At 41.7% G+C, this 18,622-nt stretch overlaps 3 protein-coding genes across 6 annotated transcripts in view; 1 reads left to right on the top strand and 2 right to left on the bottom strand.

Annotated features, from left to right (window-relative positions):
- LOC115528808 (ubiquitin carboxyl-terminal hydrolase 22) overlaps positions 1-10,169 on the bottom strand; it is a 30,885-nt gene extending 20,716 nt beyond the window's left edge. Inside the window, exons 1-2 of one of the 4 annotated variants that reach the window (XM_030337149.1) lie at positions 9,696-10,169; positions 8,840-8,872 (exon numbers count right to left, since the gene is read on the bottom strand). In XM_030337149.1, coding sequence (XP_030193009.1) covers positions 8,840-8,872; positions 9,696-9,815 — 153 coding nt within the window. In that variant the 5' untranslated portion in view covers positions 9,816-10,169. The remainder of the gene's footprint in view (positions 1-8,839; positions 8,873-9,695) is intronic. The other 3 variants (XM_030337139.1, XM_030337166.1, XM_030337157.1) reach the window with 3 other exon arrangements.
- Positions 10,170-13,964: 3,795 nt separating this feature from the next.
- med9 (mediator complex subunit 9) lies at positions 13,965-15,471 on the top strand. Its single transcript, XM_030347138.1, has 2 exons — positions 13,965-14,122; positions 14,327-15,471. Exons 1-2 carry the CDS (start codon positions 14,043-14,045, stop codon positions 14,544-14,546), a joined length of 300 nt encoding a protein of 99 aa, XP_030202998.1. The 5' UTR covers positions 13,965-14,042; the 3' UTR covers positions 14,547-15,471.
- Positions 15,472-16,443: 972 nt separating this feature from the next.
- Positions 16,444-17,771, bottom strand: LOC115535704 (dexamethasone-induced Ras-related protein 1). Its single transcript, XM_030347125.1, has 2 exons — positions 17,415-17,771; positions 16,444-17,279 (listed from the first exon to the last, which is right to left on the bottom strand). Exons 1-2 carry the CDS (start codon positions 17,683-17,685, stop codon positions 16,756-16,758), a joined length of 795 nt encoding a protein of 264 aa, XP_030202985.1. The 5' UTR covers positions 17,686-17,771; the 3' UTR covers positions 16,444-16,755.
- Between the last annotated feature and the right edge of the window lie 851 nt (positions 17,772-18,622).

The raw sequence follows: 18,622 nt of genomic DNA, 5'->3' as shown, positions 1-18,622 counted from the left end.
AGGAGCCTGGGGAACTGCCACTTTTAGCGCAGTTCCTAGGAGTCATTCTGAGGCTTGCTAACTATCTTATTCACATCGGTGATCCAACCATTGGATTGTGATTAAATTTCAAATGGTGTGTGGGACCGCAATCGCAGCACAATGTGAACAGATTATTGATGTAATTAAAAGCACACGTTATTCCCCCCAGATGGTCCATTAAAGAATTCGGTGGGAAACCCAAACTGCACCGGAAGTTTATAGCCTACGATATCATGCAAACCCTAAAACCACCATGAAATGGCTCAGAGCGGAGAATCTGAGGAGTATCTAATGCTGTGTTCAAATGGGTGCCTGCCTCTGATGCATAACTCTGGACTGCGGTGCCTAGGCTTGTGTCACCCCGTACCAAGGCAGTCGCATTGACTTTCAAGTGCACTGATGTCTTGTGTGCATTTCCAAGAGGGAATTTCCTTTCATGATAGGAGAGGAGAGATGGGCTTCCTTTTGATTTGCAGAGATCAAAAGGATCAAGGGAGAGCAGCAAGAAAGGCTACCGACTCGAATATTTGTTGCTTAATTGCATAGTATTGGAAGAAATACTGCTGCACCCGTTCTTAGCTTTCAAATAACAAAAGGATAACCTATGACCATGGCTTACCCCCTATATAATCAGCCTGAGACGTGAACACAACCCAGGCAAACAAATGGAGCTTTTTTCACTGGAGGTACTGGTAGGAACGTAAACCACAAGAACAAAATAAAATAAAAAATACAACCGAGGGTGGAATTAAAGGTCTGTGGACTGCAAATAGGACGAGAATTTTGAAACAAACAAATAAGTAGAAGGCTGATAAATGCTTAAGACATGGGGCCATGGGGCAGTCGGAGCGAGTGTTCATCTGTGAGGGCAGATGGTAAACAGTCGTCCCCTAGCCCAACAAAAGGCTGCAGAATCATTTGTCAAGTCTCAGAGTCACCAGATGCCGACAACCAAACCCTACGGCTGAACAAACACACAAAGATAGATTACACACACACACACACACACGTCTCTATATGACTCTGCACCTAGTGTAGGGCTATTTGAGATGCCTCCTCAGATCGAAATATCCTAGTCAATCAGATCAGATGACAGTTCCCTTTGACTGTATTCATCCCATGGCACCAATAGGAGCATATAGAGGAACAAATGACCTCCAGGCAAATCCATAAACCTTACCTATGGATAGAGTCAATTGCACAGGGTGGCTGTTAATGCACCAAAGCACCCCTTTAAAAGCCATTACACCCATGCATAGAGATTGTAATTAATCCTCCAAGTATACTTTTGTCCTTTTCCCCTTAAAGGGGGACGGTGACCCCCATACAGGCCTCGACAACAGCGTCCACACGGGGAGGGATGGAACGACTCCAAGCTTCATGCCAGCGGATACCCCTAGAGAGTGATTGACAGCTCATTAGCCAGATGGCAACTTTAGAGGAGGGACCGGGACTACAATGTGTTGGCGCCCTGACAGGGGCCGTGACCAGAATGCATTTCAGCTGTGATCCTCAGAGCCCTGAGGACAAGTACGACTAAAGGTCCCACCTCTAGCGAAGGAATAGGGCAGTAGATAACGGTTAAGCTACGGCAAGCGGGGAGGGTTGGACTGCAGTTCATTGGAGAGTGTCCCCGGCTTCAGAAGATGGCCAGAGGGAAGGGGGAAGGCCTGCTTCCAGGAATTGGATACATGTTTTAGGATTGAATTGAATAAAGGGCTTGCCGCAACTAACTGGATGAATTTTATATTCAATATTATATAAAAACACTGATTTAATAATTGCGATTATGGAGAAGTGTGTAATATAATGAATATTCAATCGTCAAGTGATTTATACCATTGTATTGCAATACTATTAATGCAGTGCAATTTATAAAGAATTTTTTTCGGGTATTGATCGGATTCAGGGACATCTAAGCCGATATAACCAATATATGGCCGCGAGTGAGCCCTTATAGCAAGATACTGCATACAGGCCTCAGGATAACGTCAAGTAGAAAGCCAAATACAAAGCTTTTACACCAGCGCCCCGCCCAGACAGGCGAGGCCCAGATAAAAGCGATACCCACCCAGCCCCCACCCTCACCCCAGCATGCCAAGAGGAGAGACGTGGAGTAGCTTTCTTCTGAGCCTTGTCCATGCATTTTTCATGAGACTCCCCTCGGTTGCCAGCATTGAGGTGCAATTTCAAACGACCCCATTATCAATCAACAATTTACCTCCTCTGTCACAAACACCATACTCCCGTCTAAACGCTCATTATTTTAAACTTGACTGCCGGCCGGTGATGCACCTGGTTGGCAGAGGCGTGCCTGCACTGTTGCTTGGATAAAGGCATAGAGGATAGAGGCGTTGCTGTTATGAAGCAACGCCTCTCTCCATTTATAGTCTCCCCGCTCTGAATAGAAAACGATATTGAGCGAGGCAAAGCTTTGCGGAAAGAAAGATTCATCCTGTGTGGCTGGTGCAATCAGAAAACTGTCATGTACGTTACGGCGTCGCCCTGCATCAACATGACAAGCCGTTGGGTACCCGGCGCTCATTATAGCCCAGAGCAACGTAAATACAGGGCCGAGAATAGAAAGCGCAGGCGTGTTGGGTGCATCACATGACCCAAACTCAGAATGTTAAGAATAATGCATTCAGGCACATGAACGAATTGAAAAACAATAGTTTATGTTATAATAAACCATATATTTGTAAGTCTTTGTTCATTCAGTAGACCCACAGAGCCCCTTGTTTGTCCTGAGTCACCCTGCTGCAGCCCTGCTGACAGACAGACTGAAAGTCACAACAGACAGGGCATGGGAGTGAAAGGACGGGCTGGGAGAAATGGGTCTGGACGTTGGCCAGAAACCATTGTCTGACACCACACATCCTTCTGAACTGTGCTGCACTGAGGGATGAAAGGGAAGTCAAGGGGTGGGTGGGGCAGGAGAACAACGGGAGAATTGGATTCCTATCCAGTCAATGACTACAAAATGGGACACTTATCGCTGCAATTATAAAAACTTCGCTCATAAACAATTAGCTAAGGTTGCGCTCAGCCCAAATTCCAAGCATTCTGATGGAGAAAAGAAAGCTATTTACGGAATGGGATTTGGATAAAAGCTTCGGCTGAACGGCATAAGGCATATAAGGAAGTTGCAATGAAATGGAAACAAGGGCTGCAATTTATGGTTATTCTCATTATTCGGTTAATCGTTAGATTCCGACAATCATTTGGTCTACAAAATGTTAAATATATAATAATAAATGTTGTCAGAAGATACATTCCAAAGTGAATGCTTAGATGTGCTTTTTTTAATCCAACTAGTAGCAGGCAGCCAAGAAAAAGTCAACTATTCTTTATTAAACGATTCATGAACCAAATATTTAAATTGAACTGCAACTTTAAGCAGCCCTAAACAGCTGCCAACATCGGGGTAAATTACATCTATTCTATGGACATAACAGTGAAATAATTATTTGATTAAGTGTTTCTGAGCCAGGATATCCTGGTAGCAATACTATCAACGAAGACTTTGGTTAGGATAAGCAAATGATTAGATACAGGTTTTTTCGATGGCATTAAATGGCAAAAAAGGACCAACACAGCATAAACTAAAAACAGCTAAAATCGTATACATGCTGTTGTTGACATCAACTAGTTTGCAGCTTAAAATAACCCGGACATGTCAGTAGAAAATGCTGATCAATAGTGATAGTAATGTTATCAATAAAGCCACATCCTATAAATTATATATTGCACAATAAAACCACTTGGCAACCCCGTACCTCTTTTACAAGAATTTTACTATCTACACTTTCTAAACTCCTCCCAATGACGCCAGCCAGCCGAGCTACAGTCGTTTGTGTCACACGGTGGCACGGCCAGTTAAGTGTGCATAGAGGTTACTAAACGGTTACAGAGTTACAGAGTTTAACGAATTGCTAAAGTCTCCTGCCTACCAACTGGGAGGGGTTAATCTTACACTGTGTGACTTTAATGTTTCTGCTTATTAAACACCAGCTTTTCAAGGGATAACGACAGATATTTATGCACGCCATTCTTATATTACCAAACAAACAAAATACCAATGTAATTTGTGAATCTTGCAAAAATTGCATTTGGCCTTTGAAGATGTTACTTTACAAAATGGAGTAAGTTGGATGGGACCTCATTTATAACATAGGGACAGAAAGGCAGAAAGAAAGCTGAATGGAGAACGACCAGAAGTGAGGTACACAGAGGGCCAGCTAAGGTCTATGGACGAGGCCGTGGAGGGGAGGAGGCTGCAGGGATGAGGGCTGGCTGCCTCAGTATGCTGATGAGTCAGGGAGCAGACCAGTGATGTGATGGAGGATGATCGGAGACGGAGCTCTGTGCTCACAGCGCGAGAATCCGCTCCCAGAGAAGGGCTCTGCCCACATTCAAGCGGGTACGAGACTACGGGTGCATGTGGAGAACAGTGGGCGTGTGGAGAACAGTGAGGAAGAAAGAGAGAACATAAAACGGCAGAAGAAAAGCGACTGAATGTGTCATCCGTGATAGAATTAGAAATACATCAGCCTCTCCTACCAACACACTGCTACTGCAAGAGACAACAGCTTCTACTCTCCTCCTCAGGATCTCCCACAGCTGGATGTCACCCGGGAGAATGTTAATGTAAAAAAAAGGATAAGGTTGGTTTTGACAAACTAAAGAAAAACAAGTTTCATGGTCCTTCTTTCTTATTTACCCTACAGCAACAGTGAAGCCAATGCTGCCCTCCCACATTGCTCACTCATTTCATGATTAAATGCAAGGGACTCCCATGTAAAGCATCAAATGCCGAGGAACTAAGAAAACCAAAAAAGGAAAACTTGAGTCTCCGCATTCAGGTCCGTTAAAAATTATATCTAATGGTTTCCCTATGTGATGAAAACTAGTCCATGCTATAGGACTTGTTCATATGAGGTTATATCCCAATGAGCGTCCCCATTTTGGAAGCATAAGAGCATTATTCATGTTAGTAGAAAAATAAAATTGGTTATTGTTCAGTAATTAATCTAGAGATGATTTGTCATTATGTGGAGAGATTGTTGCAAGTCTCATGAGAGACATGGCAACAGAAGTTTTAATTTATGTTGATTTAGATGTCTTCAGTATTATAACACTTGAGTCCTCTCAATATGGTGCAGGATCAGGCAGGATCACCAAAAAATATATGAAAAACACATTGTCTTGCAATGTCCAAACCATTTTAAAGACATTTTCCTTCCAAGCTCACCTTATATTGCCCATTATATATTGCCAGAGCGGTTGGGTTGATTGTTACGCAAGGAAAACAAACCAATCAACGTTTGCATACCATGTAACACTAACGGTTTTTCGGCTCTCTGGGTCAGCAAACACTCACATTTAAATACGTTGAATTGTTAGGTGTGGTGAAAAATGAAGAGGCATACTCTTCTCTTGACTGGAACACGACAATGAACCACAAATTGTAAATGCACTGAGGTGTTAAGACAGCCTAATAAAAGAGCAAACACAAATAAATAAGAGAACTCATGAATATTCATACCCTCTCTTCGTCCATCCACATACTATAAATTATGAATAGCTCGGAGGGGTTGACAGAGACGAAGAGATTCAACTAAACAGGGAAAAACAAAAAGGCGGCCATCCGTCAGTGAGCTGGAATGGCAGGTGATGCACCGTGCTTGAGTGGCACTGGCCCTTTAAACCCCAATTAAGAGAGAAAGCATGACAATGGGGCTCCAGAAAAACACAATAAACAGTTGCTCACCTCGACTAACGCAAAGAAACACCATGACCAAAATCCCAAACCTGAAGCCAATGTAGGAGAATCGTGGTCGGAACTCAGTTGGAGTGTGAAAATTAATAATGCTGAATAAATGACCTGATCAAAATAAAGAAGATGGCGTGTTGGGAGCCGATATTCCACAGAAACCCCTAAAGGTACGAGGCATGTCCGATAGTATCACTGCAATAGCCAAATTATCTGCATATCAGACACACCTTAAACGAGAGTGTAATGTCTCATAATATCAGACACTGCACCAATAAGATAAGGGAACTGTCTTTTTTAGAAGAGCCATTACCTTTTAATGGAGCTCTCATTAGTAAACGCAAAGATGAATCAGTAGCATCTACCCTTTTAAATCCACTTCTCGATTAGCCTTATTGGGGAAAAATGTACATCTGTGCCACATGTACACCACACTGGATCCAAGGTTTTAATTGTCTAAACTCGCAGAGGAAGGCAATCACGGGCAATGCTGAAAGGAGCCAATATACACGACCCACTCCCTAGCATGTGACTTTGAACCTACATGCTAATCTAGAAATGTAATCATTTAAATGCACCTTAAGGTTGATGGAATGGGCGATATGCCATGTCTTACGCTGTGTGAATAAATGTATTCATTCCACAGCTTGTTCTCCACCTGGGATTTAGACTTTGCATGCCAAGCAGGCGACAGATTTTGCACCAATGTCCTTGGTATCGACTGGGAATTGCGCCTGGCTCCAGGCGGATGACAGGTTGCGGCTCAGATCTTTAAAACACATTGGATGAGAGAGAAAATAGGGACAGCAGAAAGGAGGCTCACAAATAGGGAGGAAAAAAAGAGAAGGAACCAAGGCAAGCATAGAATGAGGTCTGAATAAATAGCCAAAGCTCCCCTTTATACACCTCTGAAAAGGTGGCGTTCATTTTCTCTCTATCCAGTTGTCAAATCTTTGCAACGCATACGTTGCAGCTGTTGTGCTACGGTGGACAAATATCCGATACCCAATTTCTACTTTCATCAACCAGTCCAATATGACAGTCGACCACTCTGATTCTGAGTGTTGGAGAAAGGCATTCACATCAAAAATGCTATGTTACCATAAGTGCAGAGTCTGGTTCGTTTTTTGTTTGGATTTATTTCAAGGATACCTCATCCAACCTCTGCTGTCACTGTCAGTGCTCTCACTTCCCTCAAAACAGCCTCTCCAGACATCATAGTTTGGTTCAGTGAACCCCAGGAAACATCCAGATGACCAGTCATGTTAAGAATGAAGAATGATCAGTCAACATGACAATTAGTGTCATATAGAACGCTTTCTCGTAAAATTGGAAATAGTTATTTTATTCATCATGCCGCTGGCATGTTGCTGGTGGCATGACACTTGCTATTAGGATAAAAGGGAGAATGTGCAGAACAAATATAGCTAGGATAATGTTATCTATTGTTTTTTGGAGTCCTGTTTAAGGAAGACTTTTACACTGAGCAGATGCATTTTTTCCAAAGCGATGTACAAGGGAAGCCTATGGGTTACGTCAGCATGCAGAAGCTAAAACCAAGGGACTTGACAGTCACGCTGTGTGTCAAAAGGGTAGTCTAGGGAGAAACCGGGCACCACTTACTTAGCCGGCAATACCACACTGTTTTACTATCAGCATGTTATCTTTACAGAAAGAATGCTTGGGTGGAGTTCTGACCGTCAGGAATACCATTGTCAAGGATGGAAAACAAGTAAATCTCCATTAAAAACAGCACTTCTTCCCCCTTCCCCCAGACAAATTGCTTATTGGTGTACGGTCAGGTTGACCCTCGGCAGGTACTACAAGTAATTATCTGAGTAGTTTATAAACAAATAGGAATTCTCCGCACACAGATTCTCTGAAGCTTGAAGCCTTATGAAAATAAGATAGTCAAAGCCATTCTGACCCTGTGTTGACTAGTTGTTCAACCGAGACCGACATGGCACTGAAAAAAGACCCACCTACTATTTAGTAGCTTCAATACCTTCTGGATTTACTTTAAATAAAATGAAATAAACCTATTGATTCAAGTAGCATAGATGTCATTCAGTCCATTTGTAAGGCTTACATTTAATCAAAGGAAAGAATGAGCTCACTTCGGGCTGCAATTAAAGGGGCTAAATCTATGTTACATGCTCACAAATATGCCTCCCTCCATCGTTTTGTTTTGTTTACAAAACAGACTGCTCCCTGGCCACGCAAATCATGGCCATAAACAAGACCCGTGTAAGATTTGAGAAAAAATTATAAAGTAATGGTTTCGAGTAAAGAGACTGAACACACTAAATGTCAAACTTAAAATACACAGACATTAGTGTGGTCGCTGTAAGCGCTTCTGCTGTAGGTGCTGTTGTTATGGGGACAGTTAGAGTTAAGATGGTTTGACTTCATTTTACAGAGATGGATCTATTTACAAACAAAGAACATAGCCTTATTGTAGCGTCTTTCTTAGAACCTGAATCAAAACAGGGACGGGCATCTTTTTGTCTCGAATTAAGCCGGACACAAATGAAGTGTCAGGTTTACGCAATTGTACTTCAAATCAATTCTCCTTTGTATTTGGCTTACTAGGCCAAGTCCAAGTGCTAACCTGTCCCAGTTACCTTTAGAGCAGGGATTCCCAACGCGCAGGAGAGTCGCTTAATTACTTTTGAATAAAATTAGACAGCACCGAACATCAAAGTTAATCACTACACATTGAAAGAGGGAGGGTGTATGAACCACCTGAAAGTACAAACTAACAAATGTACAAACAAAAAGGTCATTGTCCATTAAGTGCCAAGTATTTCACACGAGATAACGCTGAAACGAAACCATCACATTTCTGCCTCACTGTCACCAATCAATCTGGCTGACTTGAACAATCAAGGATATGGCTCATTTATTTAACTACATCCAGAACCTATAATTCAAACAATGAATATAATGGTAACGAATAACATAGAGAAAGCTAGTTTTCAGTATACTCATCTGAGCTCTACTTTTGTCAGTGCAAGAAGGGGCGGTCCTGTATCAACTCACCAATGCTGTCCATCCCGCATCATTCTGAAGAACCTATTTCATCACAACAAAATAAAAATAAAAACAATGTATGACATATGCATGATGGGGGGGGGGGGGGTTGTTGCTGAAAACTCAAATTAAAACTGCAATACCCTACCAAGGGGAGTTCTTCAGTCCTAGCACTATTGACTACCATTAAAGGTTTACGACTAAAAACATGACAACAGAAACATCAAATAGTATGCATCTATGATAGGTGGTCACGTATCGAATACAATACAATCATTGTCAAAACCGAATAACGCAAAGGTGACACAGCATCAGACATCACGAGGAAGTGGACGATAGCGATGAGGAACTAACCTTCCTTGGGAGGGGACCCCCACTTTAAAATACAGAGGACAAGCGTGTGGCTGGGGGGAGTGGGGGATGGAGGGAGGGGGCGTGTGTGGCGACACAATGGGCAAGTTTTCTCGGGAAATCACGATGCCCCTCGGTCTACGACTCATCCATAGCCCGGGATCATTTAATCAACAATAAAGCAAGCCAGCTTCGTAATCCATTGACTTCCAGAACAACATCCAACCCCAAGTCAAGTGAACGTCTCCGTCGGCCACTGTGTGGGGTGGTCGTTTCGATAACCTATCCAACAATAACTATGCTCCATAACCACCCAGGCTTCTCAGAATCAGTCAGGCTACCAAGAATAAGCAGCAGCCCCATCAGACAGCAGCACCAGGGCGGCGAGTCGTGTGAGGGGCTTCACGTGGGTGCTTCGCCTGCCCTCCCGTCATGTATATTATGCAGTACATATCGGTTAAAACATTCCTGTAGCTAACGTTACATTCATCGTTCCTGGCGTTTTTTTTTTTACCTTTCGTCTCCGGGTCTCAGCGGTGCCGCTCCAAACAAAGCATTGGTATATAACTCGTAGATTCTGTTTCCAATTATCCACCTTATAACCGTTCACATGGGAGCACCCGGCCGGACTCATGACAGATGAAACATTCAGTTCGACTCTAAAGCTGATGATAAAAGAGCCGCTTTGATACTTTATTGATGTAGCTAGCTAGCACGAACTATCTGTACAGAAATTGTTTCCGTTTGGAAACGGGACAGCCGAGGTAATATCCAGAATACGACTCGGACATCTGAAACACGCGTCCTTGAGTTGACTAGCTGCACGTCCCGTCGTATAGCTAGTTAAAAAGAGTCACACGTTGTTAATAACAGTACAAGGTTGGAACAGTTTCCGTTCCTTTCACGTTAGCTCTACTCCCACTCTCACGGTTAGTTAGCATTCTTTTTGAAGCTAGCAGCGAGCCACGGGCTTCACAAAGCCCGCCCAACAGAAACCGTGATTTGCCAACACAAAGGGGTTACGTCATAACGTAGCCCTGGGAGTACTCTGGGTGCGCGTGTTTTGGTGCACAGGACGCGCCGTGTATCTGGATTCTGAGTTCGCTGTGCGTTTCTGAGCTAAACGACAAACACCTCCCAGTTAGGATGTTTGGTGAAACAAAATGATTCACCATTTGTGTCACACTGCTCTGCAGCAAGAATTTGCTTATTATTGGTGCACTAATTTCTTTATTTTTTATGTGAATCTGATAGCAAAATAGTGTGTTAATTGGTTGAATGAGTCATATTTTGTTATTATTTATTATGTTTTGCCTTTCTTTATTCATTTTAAATAAAACATATTTTTTAACATGCTTTTAAGTTAGATAGCTTTAAAATATTTGTGTTTTTCATTTGCCAAACACAAAAGAGGCTTGATTCTGGGCGAGGTCAGGTATGAAGACACGATATGAAACCCCCTATGAGATTGGTTATAATAAATAGCCAGATAAAGCGTACCCTCTAGCGGTCAAATTATGGATTGTACAACACAAATTATGCTGGGGGGGGGGGGGGGGGGGCATCATTAACAAACTAATGATGGTCATAAAATTGCTATGTAACCCTGCCCGGATATTTCTAAGCATTGTTTAATTCAGTATAGAAAAGGCAAGTAGTTCCACTAAACACTCGATTTCAAAGAGGCCCATCCTATTCTAATAATGCAATGAAAGAATAAATAAAATTGGAAAAAAATGACGTTTTATATTTATTTAGATTTATTTATTTAATGTACATCATAATAGTACCAATAATACTTTATTTTTTATTGTGAATCATAACTTATCTAACCAATAGACCTACATGCGTACAGAAAACTATTATTTAACTATTTAACTATTATTCTTCATCCAACCACACCTCAATGCGTAGTATCACAGACTATAGCTGTATCCTATAGCCAAATGCATGAGCAAAAGCGCATTGATAAAACACATTTGGCAGGGAGAAATAATAAACAATAGCCTTGCCTATCTTGGTATAAAGGCTATAGGACTACTCTACTTGTAAGCCAATCAGAAATATGAGATGTTATCTTCTCTCCATTTCACTTGGGGGCAGTCGAGGGCATTTTACCGAAAGGATCACCTTTTCCTTTGACGTTGAATCTCAGCCGAAATTGGTTTCCTTTTCACTGTTTAAAGGTGTTGCTCGTTATAGGTATTCTTAGGATATGTTAAACTCGGGCTAATACTGTTTTCTGTAAAAAAAATATCGGTTATGGTTAATTGTTGTTATTATAAATGCCTAATCAATTATGAATTAATTAAACAAGTTATGTCGGTTGATGGCTGGTCAAAGCATGATTTTGTTCGAATAGTCAACATTATGTGAATGCATTTTTTGATTTGTAACACGTAACTGCTCCACAGGTTACAAAATAATTATTGGAAGCTTACATTTGCGTCTACAAAACAGATTATAGTAAATGGCTTAAGTGCTCTTGCTGTTTGCGCCTGGCCAAATAGTTTTATGGTTTTATGAGAACCAAGGAAAACCAGTGATGACATTCCGAGAAGATGCTTTCGGTGAACAAGCTAACACGCACGCACGCACGCACACATGCACACACACACACACACACACACACACACACACACACACACACACACACACACACACACACACTCACCCACATTTTGTATTTAATAAAGCGTAATTGGTTTCATTTGAATATTTATTGAATGCAATGTTTGTAGGGCACAACTAACATCAGCTGTAGTGTAATTATAAAGTCAATTTTTGTGTTAAATCTCCACTTATCAGACAACCAGAAAAGGGTGGGACAATCACCAAGTCTTAACATCTGCAAACAATCTGCAACAATCGTAAGATCTGTCTAATGCTGATTTACCTGGTCATTAGGTTATCTTTTAAATGTTACAACAACACATCATCAATTTCTAAAAGATATTCCTGAGGATATCCCCTTAGCCATGCTTAATGGACAATAAATAAAGACAAGGAGAAGTCATGGTCATTGTAGGTGACAGTCTAATACTACAGTTTTTCGAAGTCACGTTATGGAGGGCACTTAACCTCATCGCTCAAATAGCCAAACGAAAACAGCAAAACAACAGGACCATAACGACACAATTCAATCAGAAGACCGCCACAAGGTCATGAAGTATAGGTGTGACTCAGAAGCAGGTTTTAAATCAGTTAGAGACAACAGCAGAACAAATCGTGATGTGTATACTAGGTAAGAATGAGGAACAACAACAAGGGAAATAGCTTGTAGTCAACAAAGCTCTGAACAACAATATTTCAACAATATCTCTTTCTCTCCCTCTTACTCTGTCTCATAGTATAAAAAATACTAGCTCTAAACATGATGCATTTTTTCTGCTGAGTAACTGCAACACTATTTATTATTTAGTCATGTGCTTTAAATCATAGTGGTTTGAATTCAATGATGACTGGGAGTTAGGCTACGGACCTAGGGGATCCATTCAGTATTTTTCTGGTGGGAGACAGACACCCTTACCACAAATCATTCTTCTGGGTCATGCTGTCGTCTCCTAGCAATGCTGGCTTACTCAGTTGTCCCTTTAATCCTCTCGATATGTGGCTATGCGTATGTGGGTGCACGTGTGCATTTGCGCGCGCGCGCGCGCGCGTGTGTGTGTGTGTGTGTGTGTGTGTGTGTGTGTGTGTGTGTGTGTGTGTGTGTGTGTGTGTGCGCGTGTGCGTGCGTGCGTGTGTGTGCGTGTGTGTGTGTGTGTGTGTGTGCGTGTGTGTGTGTGTGTTTGGGGGGGGAGGGGGCTGTGCTTCACATGTAGGTTTGAACATCACTACTGCTACTTCTACTACCGCTACAACTACTATGCTATTACTGCCGACATTTGACAAGAAACCACACGTGCCTCACCAACGCAATCTCAGGTTTACAATATTCCTCAGAACTACAATGTCAATGGGCAAACATTAATATGACCACTTAAAGGGACCAGTGTTTACGTTTCCAGGTATTTGAGGTCAACAGTAAAGGTGGACATCAAGTGGACATATTGCAGTTAACACAATGTTGAGCAATATTGGTTCATAACCAGCTAATATTGATGCAGTAAGTGTCTTATTCATAGTCTTTCCACGTGCAATGTAAACACACATAAGATACATGTGCACTCATTTGTGGCAGATGTCAACCTTAACTGTCTGCAAACTATAGATCCGTTGCAGACTTGGCACCTCCATAAGACCTGAATAAAGAGACATGGCGACATGACTCGAATCAGTGCACTTAGCCTACATATTACTTATCATCCAAACCAATACAGGTAATGTTTAAATGTAATGTTAAATGTCAATTAAATATCTGAATATATGAATTATATTCATTACTTATATTTTCATTATCTTATTATTATTTAATTGTATACTATATGTTGATCATAGATCAAGCAACTTAACATAAGTCAACAGCACAATAAATACAACTGTGATTCCTTTAAATGTAAATGCAGATGTTGCAATGGCTTTAAAATGGAATTTTATTGGGACACTGCATTGCATTCTCTGTGTCTAAAATGATGGCTTGCTGTTCATCAAGATTTAATGTGTCCGATGCTGACAAGTTTGCCACAATTGTGAAGCCTAAGTGCAACAATTCATTGAATCAATATTGAGTTATTCAACTACTTCAACCAGTTGGAAACAATGCAAGATTGCAAGGTTAAAAGAACATTCATCCACCAGTTCCGAAAAAGAACCTCAACATAAAACGTCACTTGTAGCCAGCGGACTGCAAGTGACGTGCTTGCGGTGTAGGCGCGTGATGTTGATGACGCAAATCACATGCGCCTCGTAAAGGGAAGTAATGGCGGTGGTTCAAACAAAGCAAGAAAAAGAAAGCGAAGATTGCTCTTTGCTGCCTTTAGTCCATGATATTATCAAATGGTAAGACGCCAAATTGGGTATATTATGTATGCGTATTTGAAATATGTGTGGATTTTCCAGTACAGATCCCCGTTCTGTCATTTCATAGAGCATAGGCATTTCCAAGTGTGACTTTAAGGCTTATTGTTAGGTGCTGGTTACACATCACGCAGTAGGCTAAATCATAACGCTTTCTTTCTTTGTCTTCGTTGTTTTTGCTCTCAGCATAGACAAAGAGAGTCAAGACATCCACCAGGAGCTGAACAAGCTGAGGACCAAGATCCAGGAGGCTCGGGAGCAGATCTCCAACATGCCGGGCATCGACACCAGCCCCGAGGAGCAACAACAACAGCTCGCTTCGTTAAGGGATCAGGTGCGCACCAAGAACCAGCTGCTGCAGAAATACAAGAGCTTATGCATGTTCGAAGTGCCCAAAGCATCTTGATGTCAAAATGGACTTCGGACAATGAGCGCTGATTAGAAAAACAAGGATGTTCCCTTCATCATCACCATGGAGAAAGACGACGTGTTTCGTGCCCTGAACAGTGCAGTCGTTCTTGTGTGCTCCGTGACGTTCATAGATGTGTGGTGTTTTGACGTGGTCGTTATTGTTTTTACTCACTGCTCAGTAGTGTAAATATATTAAAATGAGTTATTGCCTGAATCCTCTTTTCTTTATTTCCTGGTTTAAGACAAACGTGATTTAGCATTTTGGATGGGATCAATTGTTTCATGATTGTTTAAGCATAAAACATTTGGACTCATGGCTCAATTCTTATTTTTATCTTTAGATATAGATAGATGGTGACATCCCATTTGGGAGTCTCTACTCAGTCTCTACTTACTTGTAGATAGATCCATCTTGCATAAACCTGTGCTGGATCCCGAGAGTCTGTCTATAGCGTTACCAATCGTGCTCCCTACCTAGCTACATCTCCAAATTAGCAGGGTGGCTGAGGATATATCAGGCTATTCTCCCAGGCAAATAAGAGATTATTAGAATCCATCATTAGTCCTATGGTTACATAAGAAATGTGATTGGTCATGCAGTCTGAAGGTTGTGCTTGCCCTAGCTCACCAAAGGTCAATGTTGCCTATTATGTTACCGAAGCAGCTCAGCTCAGCCAAGCCTTCACTGTCCCCTTTGCAGATTGTGTAGGCGAAGTTTGAGTGAGACTTGGCTTGGGCATTAGGAACAACTTTTGGAACTGAGCCATTATGATTTAATAGGTGGCCTTTGCATAGATGTCATCACTGCATTATTTAGGTGTAATAAAGAACCATCTGTAACATGATGCAAGTTGCGAGACGGCAGGAGAAAGTTCATTGTGTTGAGGCATTTGTTTTAAATTATTAAACATCAGTAATAAAAGTATGGTGTTATGTTCCAATGCTGACAATTATTACTATGAGTAAGGGCCAGTAAAAGCTGGTTTGGGGCCAGTATTTTTCAGAACCACCTTCCCAGCTGTCCCTGAACCTTGATGATTCAGGCTTATTGCCACTGCACTGAGAATAGGCTTAGTTTTGACCCCAGACATCAAACCTCAACACTCAACCTGATATTCTAGGAAATCTCCTCCTACACCTATATGCAGCTGTATCACATTCAGACCTTTCTCATTGATTTGATTTATTGTACTCAGTACAAAGTGTGCACATTAATGATGGTCTTATTGATGTACATTACCTCATAAGTTGCAAAATCTGCAGATGTCCCACTTCTGGAGTAATCGATAATCCTTTGCCATTACCTGGCAATTTATTGATAACCTTAATTAAGTCAAAATTCATATATTTTTTTAAATTGTAATGATAAACCAATCAACTGCGAGAATCATCTTTCAATTGCTGGTTTAGGCATCCGCCCCTTTAAAACACCTTGATAAGGAACCATTGAAACATAGCAACTCCACGATGACTTGAGCATCAGTTTCATGCCAGAAGAAGTGGCTATTATTACCTCGCCTCAATAACAGACTTTATCTAGGTAAAATACTGTTTATATCTAAAAATCAGTTTACCAATTATGGCTATCAAAATGTGTTTCTTTAGATTTTATGCATTTGAATGTTAGTGTGCAGTTGCACACATTCGATCAATATGGGTGAAATAATTGCAGAACTCGTTATTGGATCAATTGTATTCCCATCCCATGTTGTGTGTGATTTGTTTTTCATGCACATCGGTAAATTATTATTAGGATTATAATTTTGTAGAAGTAGCAGCAGTAGTTATAGCAGTAGGTGTAATAGAAGTACTCAGAAGTATTGGTAGTCGTTTAATCCTTTGAAAATTGATGCTAATGACTGAGGAAGGATGATAAAAAGTCATACAGGATATACATTTTAAGAAAACTTTTTATTTTCATCTTTATAACAAATAGCAAATGTTGACATAATAAATATAGGGGTACAATCCAAACTAATTTGTTCATAATGCAACAAACATTCAAGTTCATTATAAAAAGTAGAAAAACGTAAACGGTTTTTCCCCTTCGCCAAACGTCTGGCTGAGATCTACACGGGCTGATACGCAGCCCTTCAAACTAACGCAGTGATTCTCCCATATTCTGGAGTCCAATCTTTCTTGGTTTCACAGTTTGTTTCTTCAGGTCTCATTTCGATCTGTCCGTGGAACATCAAAATAATTCCCTAGCATATGATGCATCCTTTGTCTTTGGTTTGGCTGGATCCCACAGCCTTCTCCTTGATGTACATCAAGTCACTGTGCACGCTCGGTCTGCGCGCAAACGGCGCCACGATCCCGTAGGCGTCGCCGTCCTTCGCCTTCTTGCTCCTGGACGACTTTCTGTGCAGCACCTCGCAGTACTGCTGTGAAACTTTGCGGTGACGATCGGGACTCATCTCGTTGGGTAACTTTGCCAGGGTGAACAAAGCGTTGAACATCTGGTCTACATTAGTGTTTCTTTTCGCCGAGATTTCAAAGTACGCGCATTGCTCGTCCCCCGCCACCAGATGCTCGATCTCCTCTTCCTGGACCTCCCGGTAAAAGTCCCGGTCGCACTTGTTGCCGCAGATGACCACCGGGGCGTCCGCGTTGTCCTTGGTTTTGTTTTTCAGACACGACTTGGTCTCATGGATCTGACGCTTGAGCCGCTGCACCTCCAGAAAGGACTCTCGGTTGTCCAGACTGAACACCAGGATGAACACATCACCTGCGAGAGAAACGATGAGACATTGTACGTTAGTTCACCGCTACACATTTCATCAAGCCAATGCAAAGATCCTAATGCTTGCTTTTTTTTTTAACAAAGTGTCCATGTGCTGCAGAATGTTAAAGCCCAACTCACCAGTGAGAATAGACAGCCTCCTCATAGCAGGAAAGGGATGGTTTCCAGACGTGTCCAAAATGTCCAGTTTGTATAATTCTCCCCTGATGTTGTAGAACTTTCTGTGAAAGTCTTCGATAGTTGGCGTGTACTGGTCGTCGCATTTCTCGTTTAGAAACCTGGAGATGATGGCTGTTTTCCCGACTTTGGTTGAGCCCAGAATGACCATCCTCTGGCAGTTCTTGGCCGGGATATCAAACTCGTTATCTGATGGGGACATTTTCTTTATCATGTCGCACCGATGGATGAATGAATGGAAGTTGTGGTGCTTTACGCGGATCCTTGTGAGGTGCTGTTGATGCCTATGAGTGCTGTGGTGCTGGTTGCACTCTGGAAACACCGATCTGGATTTTTATAGGGGTCATTCTTTGGCCGCGCCTTCCCTGCGCGTCATGCATTACGCACCGCTCCGGGGACGGCCAGAGAGTGGAGGACGAGGTCTGCTCCTGAAATTAGTGTCAGATCAGACATTGGACAATTATCTGGATTGGCATTCCTCATTTGACTTACATTTATGAACAACAAATCATTGTTGTCTTCGATAATGAGGCTATTATCACACATGCGTTCATGCGTTAAGTTATGCAACACACTTAATAGGGAGTAGACTACATTTCATAGTGTAGGGCAAGGCTGAATAGATTCAAGTGCTCTTTATCATACGTGGAAAATCAGAAGCAATTACAACCAATGACACAATCAAAGTCCTTTTAACCCGGCGAGTCCCCGAATCCATGGGAAGAAGCTTTGTTGAGGGAAACAGTAGCAAGCGACCTTCCAAGGATATAGAAGAGCAATAGTGAGCAGTAGGGAGCCTACCCAATGGGCATGCTTGAGCATGAAATAAGTAAACAAAGGTTAAATAACATTATGTTTGAAAATAATGAGTTTCCTCATTCTACTCTATTATTCAATCCCATCGTAGTATCGTATCCCATTCCATTCCATTATATTCAGTTTTATTCTACAATGGGTTTGTCCCACTTGTCTAGTCTGGTTTAGTGGTTCCATTACATTAAATTCAGTGTGTGTAAATAAAAAATGTTGTGTAAAAATGTTATGTTACAGCCGTTTTTCCCAGTCGTTTCCAAAGCCCCTATATGTCAGAAGTTCCCAATAAGAGGTGGACAGCGTGTCAGTTAGCCGAACGGTAGAACGATGATAATTAT

This window comes from Gadus morhua, chromosome 2, assembly GCF_902167405.1.
Source record: "Gadus morhua chromosome 2, gadMor3.0, whole genome shotgun sequence".
Classification (NCBI taxonomy): domain Eukaryota; kingdom Metazoa; phylum Chordata; class Actinopteri; order Gadiformes; family Gadidae; genus Gadus; species Gadus morhua.
The sequence above is the reverse complement of the archived record's forward strand: the minus strand, read 5'-3'. Positions and strand labels throughout refer to the sequence as shown.

Excerpts from the sequence above, each read along its gene's own strand:
- med9 (XM_030347138.1), top strand. The coding sequence starts at position 14,043 with ATGGCGGTGGTTCAAACAAAGCAAGAAAAAGAAAGCGAAGATTGCTCT. Across the intron at positions 14,123-14,326 it reads GTCCATGATATTATCAAATG|CATAGACAAAGAGAGTCAAG; the intron begins GTAAGACGCCAA and ends TTTTGCTCTCAG.
- LOC115535704 (XM_030347125.1), bottom strand. The coding sequence starts at position 17,685 with ATGATAAAGAAAATGTCCCCATCAGATAACGAGTTTGATATCCCGGCC. Across the intron at positions 17,280-17,414 it reads GAGGCTGTCTATTCTCACTG|GTGATGTGTTCATCCTGGTG; the intron begins GTGAGTTGGGCT and ends TTTCTCTCGCAG.